The 12626-nt window shown below is 42.2% G+C and overlaps 1 protein-coding gene across 3 annotated transcripts in view; it reads right to left on the bottom strand.

The window, feature by feature from the left end:
- Positions 1 to 914: 914 nt before the first annotated feature.
- p4ha1a (prolyl 4-hydroxylase, alpha polypeptide I a) overlaps positions 915 to 12626 on the bottom strand; it is a 130949-nt gene continuing 119237 nt past the window's right edge. For all 3 annotated transcript variants that reach the window (XM_052113074.1, XM_052113072.1, XM_052113073.1), the window contains one exon: positions 915 to 1748. In XM_052113074.1, the coding sequence (XP_051969034.1) occupies positions 1678 to 1748 (71 nt within the window). In that variant the 3' untranslated portion in view covers positions 915 to 1677. The remainder of the gene's footprint in view (positions 1749 to 12626) is intronic.

Raw genomic sequence — 12626 nt, 5'->3', positions numbered from 1 at the left:
CCCATTGTATTCAGAAGATGGACTGGTAAATTAATACAAATATATATTTTTTGTGTTATGCACAGGGGTGGAAAGAGAACTGAAAAATCATACTCCAGTAAAAGTAGTTACTTCCCAAAAATGTAGTGTGAGTTTAGGACCTGTCCTAAAAACTACTTAAGAAAAAACTAGCTCATTTAAAATACTCAAGAGTAGTAAGTATTGAGTTGCGAACAGACTGTCACATGGCACGTGACGTACAGCATACAAGATGGAGTAAAAGTGTATAGGTGAGTAATGTAGAATTGAAAACATCCACTCTGGCATGAAAACCGTATTTAGCAATCAGGAAGTCACTGGTACTAATTGCCCTAAATTGTGACAATTGTAAAAAGCCCTAATTGTGACATCACAGCAGATTGTGCTTCACCAGAGATTCTTTTAATTAGCCTCTGTGGTTCTATCATAGGAGAGAGCGTAACAGTCAACAAGCATGTTACGACAGTAAATCGCCATTTATGGATACCTTACAAATAAATGGGGAGAGCAGTAAAGTGACACCTACCTGTTGCAAAATCATCAGTGACTTCTCTTATAATACATACAATTATTGTAATAAATCCACATTTCGTTAATTCCAAAAGGATTGCTTAGTGTAAAACATGTTGAAGATTAGTGGAAAAGTGATCAATTCATTAAGTGATGAGCTGTGTGTTAGCTGTTTCCAGCTAAGTGAAGTTAGGTCAATTAAGCAGTTTAGAATAGTTATATTGAGATACCCGCATAATTCTTGTAGCTATGTTTAGCTCTACTGTTATACAGTCATCGCCTATGTGTTCATTATAATGTTACTATTTCCGTTTGTGTAAATTTTGCAGATTTTGTGTACATTATATTGCAGTAATAACACAGTAATAACATTAGTTGGACTGCACTGCAATCATCAGGGAAAGAATTTATAATTTGTTATTACAGTCAAACAGCTAACAGCCTTTTGAGACAATAGGTTGAACCAACAATTATACTTTCTGACTATTAATTCTAATAAAAACTTTTTTTTTCTTAACAGACAAGATCTATATATAAGCCTCTGAAATTACAACTAAACTTTACTTGAATCTGGGATTGTATCAATCGCTGAAGATGTTGTCTCTTCAGGTGCAAATATTGCCAAAATATTGCCAATTTAATAAAATGGCATCAGCCTTTTGCTCCAGTCCACAGCAGCTGAAGTGATCAAGGGCTTAGGTCGTTCCATTTAAGCCCATTGTGTGGGATCCACCATTAGTGGGCACTTTTGCAACATGAACAATGATGTACATCCAAGTCCATGTGACGGAGTGAAGCAAAGTAAGGGCATACAAATTTGAATTGTCTGGATTTCTGCTGCCCAAGTGACCTAAATATCCTGATGTTTGTTCGGTTTTGGAGTGTTTTTCAGCAATGGCTTCATCCATAGAAGCTCTGGAATTCAACAACAAAAGGCACTAACAGAGGTCATGTAAAAAACACACACACACACACACACACACACGTAAACTTATTAAAAATAAATGTGATAGGTAACATTGTTGGCTGCTGTGGACACAGTGGATTTGTACAGTATGGAGGGTGCTGTGTTTTTGAGACAGGTTAGACATCTATTAAGACTCCAGGGAAAGTAGAAGAGATGGAGGATAGTTTGGGCTTCCAGTTCGATCAATCAGTCTCTTTCAGGCCACACGGTCTTCTGAATTCCTGACCTCTCTCATGGATCCATTTATTTGAAACTAACGGAAGACAAAAAGGGAGAGAAAAATAAAAAGAGGTAAGATAACAAAGAAAACAGTCATAGGAAATCATAAATAGGAAATCAGGAAGTATGATATATACAGACATGAACAAGAACTTTATTCTTAATAATGTCTCTGTCCCAAACCCTAATGAGCTACCTTACACTCTACATTAGGGTCATCAATTGATAAATTTTTTCCCCTGGAATAAATCCACCCGTAATTCTCTATGATATTCTGGTGCAGAGATATGGGATTTGTTACATGGTTGCTAGGGTAAAACCATCTGGTTGCTAAGCAGTTACCAGGGTGATACTTATTCCCTCAATCGTTGCCATCCTCAGTGAAATAAGTCAACCGGGATGTCTCTACAACATTCTGATCATGAGATTCCCATCTTTGTGATTTTGAATGGGTGTCAATTGTGATTGGTTGCTAGGGTGCTCTAAATGGTTGCTAGGGCGTGGCTAAGTAGTTCCCATGATAATACTTGAAGACTGATTGCTCTCCCAATTAAAACAAACCAACTCTCATGCCTCGAGGACATTCTGATCCGAAGATATGACACTCTAATTGAAATCAATAGAGCTGGTTGCTAGGGTGCTCTAAAATGTGAGGTGAGAGTGATTCTTATTGGTTACTTATTAGCCTGACTCAAAAGAGCCAATCCTAAAGTGTCTAAGATATTCTGTTCTGAAGATATCCATCTGAACCATTTCGAATGGTTTGAAGGGGCTGTTGCTAGGATTCTGTAAATGGTTGCTAGGGCATGGCTACTTCATTTCCAAGGTCATACTTAAAGACTGATTGGTAGCATGAATGAAATGACCCTATCCCCATGTCTCTATGACAATTTGATTGGGAGATATGATTCCTCAAAATAAAGTGTCTAGTCAAAGTAGGGAAAAAACAATTGTTTTCATTGGCGAGACCCTTGCCATAGTATGCCTATGGGGCAGATTTGGTCCCGTTTTACCCCCCAGGCGTAAATCTTACCCCCAAACTCATGTAATGCTCCAAAACGTCTTGCTATGCTGAAATGAGTCCACCCATGTGTCTACGAAATTCTGATCCGGAGATATGATCCATCAAAGTTTGTCACAATGCAAAGTCTATGGGATATTTAGGGATGTTTTTTGCCCCCCAGGGGAGCACTGTACCCCCTGCCCCTTAGCAAAGTCAAAGCAAAGGTGTCCTCAATAGGCTGGTCGATTTGACACCTCATTCGTGGGTCTACACCAAACAATGTGGGACAAGTTAGGTGTTGACATTTTATACGGAAGAATAATAATAATAACTAGATGGGTACATTTCCTGAAGAAAATGTGAGTGGTGCTTGCCGTGGCGAAACTCGTCAAACAGCGTGCTGTAACTCGAAAAAAACAAAAGTTGCGGTCGTAAATAAATCAACCCAGAAGTCTGTACGATTTTCTGGTGCAGAAATATGTGATTTGTTACTCGGTTGCTAGGGTAAGCCCGTGTGGTTGCTATGCAGTTACCGAGGTGATACGATACGAGGCTTACAGAGCCTGCCAGCCTCTTCAAATGTAGCAAATCACACGTTTCTGCGAAATCCTCGCTCGGAGCTGTGATGCGTCAAAGTTTGTCGCAATGTTAAGTCTATGGGATTTTTCGTCCGCTTTCTTGGCCCTGGGGCAAATACCGTACCCCCGATCGCTTATAAAAGTCATAGCACACGTGTCCTCAATAGGCCGTTCGATTTGATACCTCATTCGTGGGTCTACGCCAAACGGTGCGGGACGAGTTAGGTGCCGAACTTTTGTACGGAGATATAAAAATAAAAATAATAAGTATGTGAGATTACAATAGTGATGCTTTGCAAGCACCACTAACTAGATGGGTACATTTCCTGAAGAAAATGTGAGTGGTGCTTGCCGTGGCAAAACTCGATCAAACAGCATGCTGTAACTGAAAAGAACAAAAATCACGGTCATAAATAAATCAACCCGAATTCTGTACGATTTTCTGGTGCAGAAATATGTGATTTGTTACTCGGTTGCTAGGGTAAGCCCGTGTGGTTGCTATGCAGTTACCAAGGTAATACAATCACGTGCTCCTTTCCATCCTGAGTGAAATAAGTCAACCCGGAAGTCTCTACGTTTTTCTGATGCAGAGATATGTGATTTGTTACTCTGTTGCTAGGGTAACCCCATGTGGTTGCTAGGCAGTTACCATAGTGATACTTATGAAGTGTCCTTGCCATCCTGATTGAAATAAATCAACCCAGAAGTCTCTCTGATTTTCTGGTGCAGAGATATAGTTACTAGCTAAGCGGTTGCTAGGGTACTCTGTTTAGTTGCTAGGGAGTGGCTTGGCAGCTGCCAATCGTGAAACTTCAAAGGCTGCTTGTCAGTATGAATGACATAAACCAACTCCCATGCCTCTGTGACATTCAGAATGGAAGATATCCCTCTATGGATTTTGGTTGCTAAGGTGCTCGACAATGGTTGCTAGGGAGGGGCTAGGAAGTGTTGAGGTGATTCATGATTGGCTGTTTGCTGCCCAGAGTCAAGCGAGACCACCCTTGTGTTTCTATGACACTTCTATCCGGAGATATCCCTTTGATGTCTTTCATTAGAAGTCTATGGGACTTGTTGCTAAGGTGCTCTTAAATTGTTGCTAGGGCGTGGCTTGATAGCTTCACAATGATCCTGAGAGACTGATTGGTCATCTGAGTAAAATGAGGCCGCCCCTTGTCTCTATGACACTGTGATCCAGAGCTATGTTCAATACAAATCATGCCTATTTCATGGTCAGGTCCTACACCATTGTAAGTCAATGGGGGCAACTTTGGGCAGCTCCTGCCCCCAGGGGTGCAACTTTTACCCCATATTGAGGTATGCTCTTACAGAGCCTGCCAGCCTCTTCAAATGTGGCAAATCACACGTTTCTGCGAAATCCTGGCTCGGAGCTGTGATGCGTCAAAGTTTGTCGCAATGTTAAGTCTATGGGATTTTTTGGCGCTTTTTTGCCCCTGGGGCAAATACCGTACCCGATAAGCTTATAAAGTCATAGCACACGTGTCCTCAATAGGCCGTTCGATTTGACACCTCATTACGTGGGTCTACGCCAAGCGGTCGTGGGACGAGTTAGGTGCGAAGTTTTGTTAAGGAGAAATAAAAAATAAAAACTAGATAGGTACATTTCCTGAAGAAAATGTGAGTGGTGCTTGCCGTGGCAAAACTCGATCAAATAGCCTGCTTGAAAAGAACAGAAATTGTGGTCATAAATAAATCAACCCAGAAGTCTGTATAATGTTCTGGTGCAGAAATATGTGATTTGTTAGTAGGTTGCTAGGGTAACCCCATGTGGTTGCTAGGCAGTTACCATAGTGATACTAATCAAGTGTCCTTGCCATCCTGATTGAAATAAGTCAAACCGGAAGTCTGTATGTTTTTGTGATGCAGAGATATGTGATTTGTTACTCGGTTGCTAGGGTAAGCCCATCTGGTTGCTAGGCAGTTACCATAGTGATACTAATGAAGTCTCCTTTCCATCCTGATTGAAATAAGTCAACCCGGAAGTCTCTACGTTTTTCTGATGCAGAGATATGTGATTTGTTACTCGGTTGCTAGGGTAACCCCATCTGGTTGCTAGGCAGTTACCATAGTGATACTAATCAAGTGTCCTTGCCATCCTGATTGAAATAAATCAACCCAGAAGTCTCTCTGATTTTCTGGTGCAGAGATATAGTTACTGCTAAGCGGTTGCTAGGGTACTCTGTTTAGTTGCTAGGGAGTGGCTTGGCAGCTGCCAATCATGAATCTCCAAAGGCTGCTTGTCAGTATGAATGATATAAACCAACTCCCATGCCTCTGTGACATTCAGAATGGAAGATATCCCTCTATGGATTTTGGTTGTTAAGGTGCTCGACAATGGTTGCTAGGGAGGGGCTAGGAAGTGTTGATTTGATGCATGATTGGCTGTTTGCTGTCCGAGTAAAGCGAGACCACCCTTGTGTTTCTATGACACTTCTATCCGGAGATATCCCTTTGATCTGTTTCAATAGAAGTCTATGGGACTTGTTGCTAAGGTGCTCTTAATGGTTGCTAGGGCGTGGCTTGATAGCTTCACAATGATCCTGAGAGACTGATTGGTCGTCTGAGTAAAATGAGCCCACCCCTCGTCTCTATGACACTGTGATCCAGAGCTATGTTCAATACAAATCCCTATGCCTTTTCATTTCAGGGGCCGTCCTACACCATTATAAGTCAATTGGGGCATTTTTGGGCAGCTCCTGCCCCCAGGGGTGCAGCTTTTACCCCATATTGAGGTATGCTCTTACAGAGCCTGCCAGCCTCTTCAAATGTGGCAAATCACTGCGTTTCTCACGAAATCCTCAGCTTGGAGCTGTGGCGTCAAAGTTTGTCTCAATGTTAAGTCTATGGGATTTTTCGGCTGCTTTTTTGCCCCTGGGGCAAGTACCGTACCCCGATAAGCTTATAAAAGTCATAGCACACGTGTCCTCAATAGGCCGTTCGATTTGACACCTCATTAGTGGGTCTACGCCAAGCGGTGCTTGGGACGAGTTAGGTGCGAAGTTTTGTTAAGAGATATAAAAAATAAGATAAATAACTAGATAGGTACATTTCCTGAAGAAAATGTGAGTGGTGCTTGCCGTGGCAAAACTAGATCAAATAGCCTGCTTGAAAAGAACAGAAATTGTGGTCATAAATAAATCAACCCAGAAGTCTGTATAATGTTCTGGTGCAGAAATATGTGATTTGTTAGTAGGTTGCTAGGGTAACCCCATGTGGTTGCTAGGCAGTTACCATAGTGATACTAATCAAGTGTCCTTGCCATCCTGATTGAAATAAGTGAAACCGGAAGTCTGTATGTTTTTGTGATGCAGAGATATGTGATTTGTTACTGGGTTGCTAGGGTAAGCCCATCTGGTTGCTAGGCAGTTACCATAGTGATACTAATGAAGTCTCCTTTCCATCCTGATTGAAATAAGTCAACCCGGAAGTCTCTACGTTTTTCTGATGCAGAGATATGTGATTTGTTACTTCGGTTGCTAGGGTAACCCCATCTGGTTGCTAGGCAGTTACCATAGTGATACTAATCAAGTGTCCTTGCCATCCTGATTGAAATAAATCAACCCAGAAGTCTCTCTGATTTTCTGGTGCAGAGATATAGTTACTGCTAAGCGGTTGCTAGGGTACTCTGTTTAGTTGCTAGGGAGTGGCTTGGCAGCTGCCAATCATGAATCTCCAAAGGCTGCTTGTCAGTATGAATGATATAAACCAACTCCCATGCCTCTGTGACATTCAGAATGGAAGATATCCCTCTATGGATTTTGGTTGTTAAGGTGCTCGACAATGGTTGCTAGGGAGGGGCTAGGAAGTGTTGATTTGATGCATGATTGGCTGTTTGCTGTCCCGAGTCAAGCGAGACCACCCTTGTGTTTCTATGACACTTCTATCCGGAGATATCCCTTTGATCTGTTTCAATAGAAGTCTATGGGACTTGTTGCTAAGGTGCTCTTAATGGTTGCTAGGGCGTGGCTTGATAGCTTCACAATGATCCTGAGAGACTGATTGGTTGTCTGAGTAAAATGAGGCCCACCCCTCGTCTCTATGACACTGTGATCCAGAGCTATGTTCAATACAAATCCCTATGCCTTTTCATTTCATGGGCCGTCCTACACCATTATAAGTCAATTGGGGCATTTTTGGGCAGCTCCTGCCCCCAGGGGTGCAACTTTTACCCCATATTGAGGTATGCTCTTACAGAGCCTGCCAGCCTCTTCAAATGTGGCAAATCACTGCGTTTCTCTGAAATCCTCAGCTTGGAGCTGTGACGCGTCAAAGTTTGTCTCAATGTTAAGTCTATGGGATTTTTAGGCGCTTTTTTGCCCCTGGGGCAAATACCGTACCCGATAAACTATAAAAGTCATAGCACACGTGTCCTCAATAGGCCGTTCGATTTGACACCTCATTAGGTGGGTCTACGCCAAGCGGTCTTGGGACGAGTTAGGTGCCGAAGTTTTGTTAAGAGATATAATAAAATAAAATAAAAGTATAATAATAAGTATGTGAGATTACAATAGTGATGCTTTGCAAGCACCACTAATAAAATAACTAGATAGGTACATTTCCTGAAGAAAATGTGAGTGGTGCTTGCCGTGGCAAAACTAGATCAAATAGCCTGCTTGAAAAGAACAGAAATTGTGGTCATAAATAAATCAACCCAGAAGTCTGTATAATGTTCTGGTGCAGAAATATGTGATTTGTTAGTAGGTTGCTAGGGTAACCCCATGTGGTTGCTAGGCAGTTACCATAGTGATACTAATCAAGTGTCCTTGCCATCCTGATTGAAATAAGTCAAACCGGAAGTCTGTATGTTTTTGTGATGCAGAGATATGTGATTTGTTACTTTCGGTTGCTAGGGTAAGCCCATCTGGTTGCTAGGCAGTTACCATAGTGATACTAATGAAGTCTCCTTTCCATCCTGATTGAAATAAGTCAACCCGGAAGTCTCTACGTTTTTCTGATGCAGAGATATGTGATTTGTTACTTTCGGTTGCTAGGGTAACCCCATCTGGTTGCTAGGCAGTTACCATAGTGATACTAATCAAGTGTCCTTGCCATCCTGATTGAAATAAATCAACCCAGAAGTCTCTCTGATTTTCTGGTGCAGAGATATAGTTACTGCTAAGCGGTTGCTAGGGTACTCTGTTTAGTTGCTAGGGAGTGGCTTGGCAGCTGCCAATCATGAATCTCCAAAGGCTGCTTGTCAGTATGAATGATATAAACCAACTCCCATGCCTCTGTGACATTCAGAATGGAAGATATCCCTCTATGGATTTTGGTTGTTAAGGTGCTCGACAATGGTTGCTAGGGAGGGGCTAGGAAGTGTTGATTTGATGCATGATTGGCTGTTTGCTGTCCGAGTAAAGCGAGACCACCCTTGTGTTTCTATGACACTTCTATCCGGAGATATCCCTTTGATCTGTTTCAATAGAAGTCTATGGGACTTGTTGCTAAGGTGCTCTTAATGGTTGCTAGGGCGTGGCTTGATAGCTTCACAATGATCCTGAGAGACTGATTGGTCGTCTGAGTAAAATGAGCCCACCCCTCGTCTCTATGACACTGTGATCCAGAGCTATGTTCAATACAAATCCCTATGCCTTTTCATTTCAGGGGCCGTCCTACACCATTATAAGTCAATTGGGGCATTTTTGGGCAGCTCCTGCCCCCAGAGGTGCAGCTTTTACCCCATATTGAGGTATGCTCTTACAGAGCCTGCCAGCCTCTTCAAATGTGGCAAATCACTGCGTTTCTCGAAATCCTCAGCTTGGAGCTGTGGCGTCAAAGTTTGTCTCAATGTTAAGTCTATGGGATTTTTAGGCTGCTTTTTTGCCCCTGGGGCAAGTACCGTACCCCGATAAACTATAAAAGTCATAGCACACGTGTCCTCAATAGGCCGTTCGATTTGACACCTCATTAGGTGGGTCTACGTCAAGCGGTCTTGGGACGAGTTAGGTGCGAAGTTTTGTTAAGAGATATAAAAATAAGAAAAATAAAAATAATAAAAATAACTAGATAGGTACATTTCCTGAAGAAAATGTGAGTGGTGCTTGCCGTGGCAAAACTAGATCAAATAGCCTGCTTGAAAAGAACAGAAATTGTGGTCATAAATAAATCAACCCAGAAGTCTGTATAATTTTCTGGTGCAGAAATATGTGATTTGTTACTAGGTTGCTAGGGTAAGCCCATGTGGTTGCTATGCAGTTAGCAAGGTAATACAATACATGGCTCCTTTCCATCCTGAGTGAAATAAGTCAACCCAAAAATCTGTACTGTTTTCTGGTGCAGAGATATGTGATTTGTTACTTCGGTTGCTAGGGTAACCCCATGTGGTTGCTAGGCAGTTACCATAGTGATACTAATCAAGTGTCCTTGCCATCCTGATTGAAATAAGTCAACCCGGAAGTCTCTATGTTTTTGTGATGCAGAGATATGTGATTTGTTACTCGGTTGCTAGGGTAAGCCCATCTGGTTGCTAGGCAGTTACCATAGTGATACTAATGAAGTCTCCTTTCCATCCTGATTGAAATAAGTCAACCCGGAAGTCTCTACGTTTTTCTGATGCAGAGATATGTGATTTGTTACTTCGGTTGCTAGGGTAACCCCATCTGGTTGCTAGGCAGTTACCATAGTGATACTAATCAAGTGTCCTTGCCATCCTGATTGAAATAAATCAACCCAGAAGTCTCTCTGATTTTCTGGTGCAGAGATATAGTTACTGCTAAGCGGTTGCTAGGGTACTCTGTTTAGTTGCTAGGGAGTGGCTTGGCAGCTGCCAATCATGAATCTCCAAAGGCTGCTTGTCAGTATGAATGATATAAACCAACTCCCATGCCTCTGTGACATTCAGAATGGAAGATATCCCTCTATGGATTTTGGTTGTTAAGGTGCTTGACAATGGTTGCTAGGGAGGGGCTAGGAAGTGTTGATTTGATGCATGATTGGCTGTTTGCTGTCCGAGTCAAGCGAGACCACCCTTGTGTTTCTATGACACTTCTATCCGGAGATATCCCTTTGATCTGTTTCAATAGAAGTGTATGGGACTTGTTGCTAAGGTGCTCTTAATGGTTGCTAGGGCGTGGCTTGATAGCTTCACAATGATCCTGAGAGACTGATTGGTCGTCTGAGTAAAATGAGCCCACCCCTCGTCTCTATGACACTGTGATCCAGAGCTATGTTCAATACAAATCCCTATGCCTTTTCATTTCATGGGCCGTCCTACACCATTATAAGTCAATTGGGGCATTTTTGGGCAGCTCCTGCCCCCAGGGTGCAACTTTTACCCCATATTGAGGTATGCTCTTACAGAGCCTGCCAGCCTCTTCAAATGTGGCAAATCACACGTTTCTCTGAAATCCTACGCTTGGAGCTGTGACGCGTCAAAGTTTGTCTCAATGTTAAGTCTATGGGATTTTTAGGCCGCTTTTTTGCCCCTGGGGCAAATACCGTACCCCGATAAACTATAAAAGTCATAGCACACGTGTCCTCAATAGGCCGTTCGATTTGACACCTCATTACGTGGGTCTACGTCAAGCGGTGCTTGGGGCGAGTTAGGTGCGAAGTTTTGTTAAGAGATATAAAAATAAGAAAAATAAAATAACTAGATAGGTACATTTCCTGAAGAAAATGTGAGTGGTGCTTGCCGTGGCAAAACTACGATCAAATAGCATGCTTGAAAAGAACAAAAATTATGGTCATAAATAAATCAACCCAGAAGTCTCTACGTTTTTCTGATGCAGAGATATGTGATTTGTTACTCGGTTGCTAGGGTAAACCCATCTGGTTGCTAGGCAGTTACCATAGTGATAGTAATGAAGTCTCCTTGCCATCCTTATTGAAATAAGTCAACCCGGAAGTCTGTACTATTTTCTGGTGCAGAGATATGTGATTTGTTACTCGGTTGCTAGGGTAACCCCATCTGGTTGCTAGGCAGTTTCCATAGTGATAGTAATCAAGTTTCCTTGCCATCCTGAGTGAAATAAATCAACCCAGAAGTCTGTACTATTTTCTGGTGTAGAGATATGTGATTTGTTACTCGGTTGCTAGGGTACTATGTGTAGTTGCTAGGGAGTGGCTTGGCAGCTGCCAATCATGAAATTCCAAAGGCTGCTTGTCAGTATGAATGACATAAATCAACTCCCATGCCTCTGTGACATTCAGAATGGAAGATATCCCTCTATGGATTTTGGTTGCTAAGGTGCTCGACAATAGTTGCTAGGGAGGGGCTAGGAAGTGTTGAGGTGATTCATGATTGGCTGTTTGCTGCCCGAGTCAAGCGAGACCACCCTTGTGTTGGTATGACACTTCTAGCCGGAGATATCCCTTTGATCTCTTTCATTAGAAGTCTATGGGACTTGTTGCTAAGGTCCTCTAAATGGTTGCTAGGGCGTGGCTTGATAGCTTTGCAATGATCCTGAGAGACTGATTGGTCGTCTTAGTAAAATGAGGCAGGCCCCTTGTCTCTATGACACTGTGATCCAGAGCTATGTTTAATTAAAAATCCCTATTTCATGGGCCGTCCTACACCATTGTAAGTCAATGGGGGCAACTTTGGGCAGCTCCTGCCCCCAGGGGTGCAACTTTTACCCCATATTGAGGTATGCTCTTACAGAGCCTGCCAGCCTCTTCAAATGTGGCAAATCACACGTTTCTGCGAAATCCTAGCTTCGGAGCTGTGACGCGTCAAAGTTTGTCTCAATGTTAAGTCAATGGGATTTTTAGGCCGCTTTTTTGCCCCTGGGGCAAATACCGTACCCCGATAAACATAAAAGTCATAGCACACGTGTCCTCAATAGGCCGTTCGATTTGACACCTCATTAGGTGGGTCTATGCCAAGCGGTCGTGGGACGAGTTAGGTGCCGAAGTTTTGTTAAGAGATATAAAAATAAAAATAAAAATAAAAATAATAAGTATGTGAGATTACAATAGTGATGCTTTGCAAGCACCACTAATAAAAATAAAAATAAGTATGTGAGATTACAATAGTGATGCTTTGCAAGCACCACTAAAAATAAAAACTAGATAGGTACATTTCCTGAAGAAAATGTGAGTGGTGCTTGCCGTGGCAAAACTAGATCAAATAGCCTGCTTGAAAAGAACAGAAATTGTGGTCATAAATAAATCAACCCAGAAGTCTGTATAATGTTCTGGTGCAGAAATATGTGATTTGTTAGTAGGTTGCTAGGGTAACCCCATGTGGTTGCTAGGCAGTTACCATAGTGATACTAATCAAGTGTCCTTGCCATCCTGATTGAAATAAGTCAAACCGGAAGTCTGTATGTTTTTGTGATGCAGAGATATGTGATTTGTTACTCGGTTGCTA

The sequence above is a fragment of the Xyrauchen texanus genome, chromosome 40 (assembly GCF_025860055.1).
Source record: "Xyrauchen texanus isolate HMW12.3.18 chromosome 40, RBS_HiC_50CHRs, whole genome shotgun sequence".
Classification (NCBI taxonomy): Eukaryota; Metazoa; Chordata; class Actinopteri; order Cypriniformes; family Catostomidae; genus Xyrauchen; species Xyrauchen texanus.
This window is presented reverse-complemented; position numbering and strand designations above follow the sequence as displayed.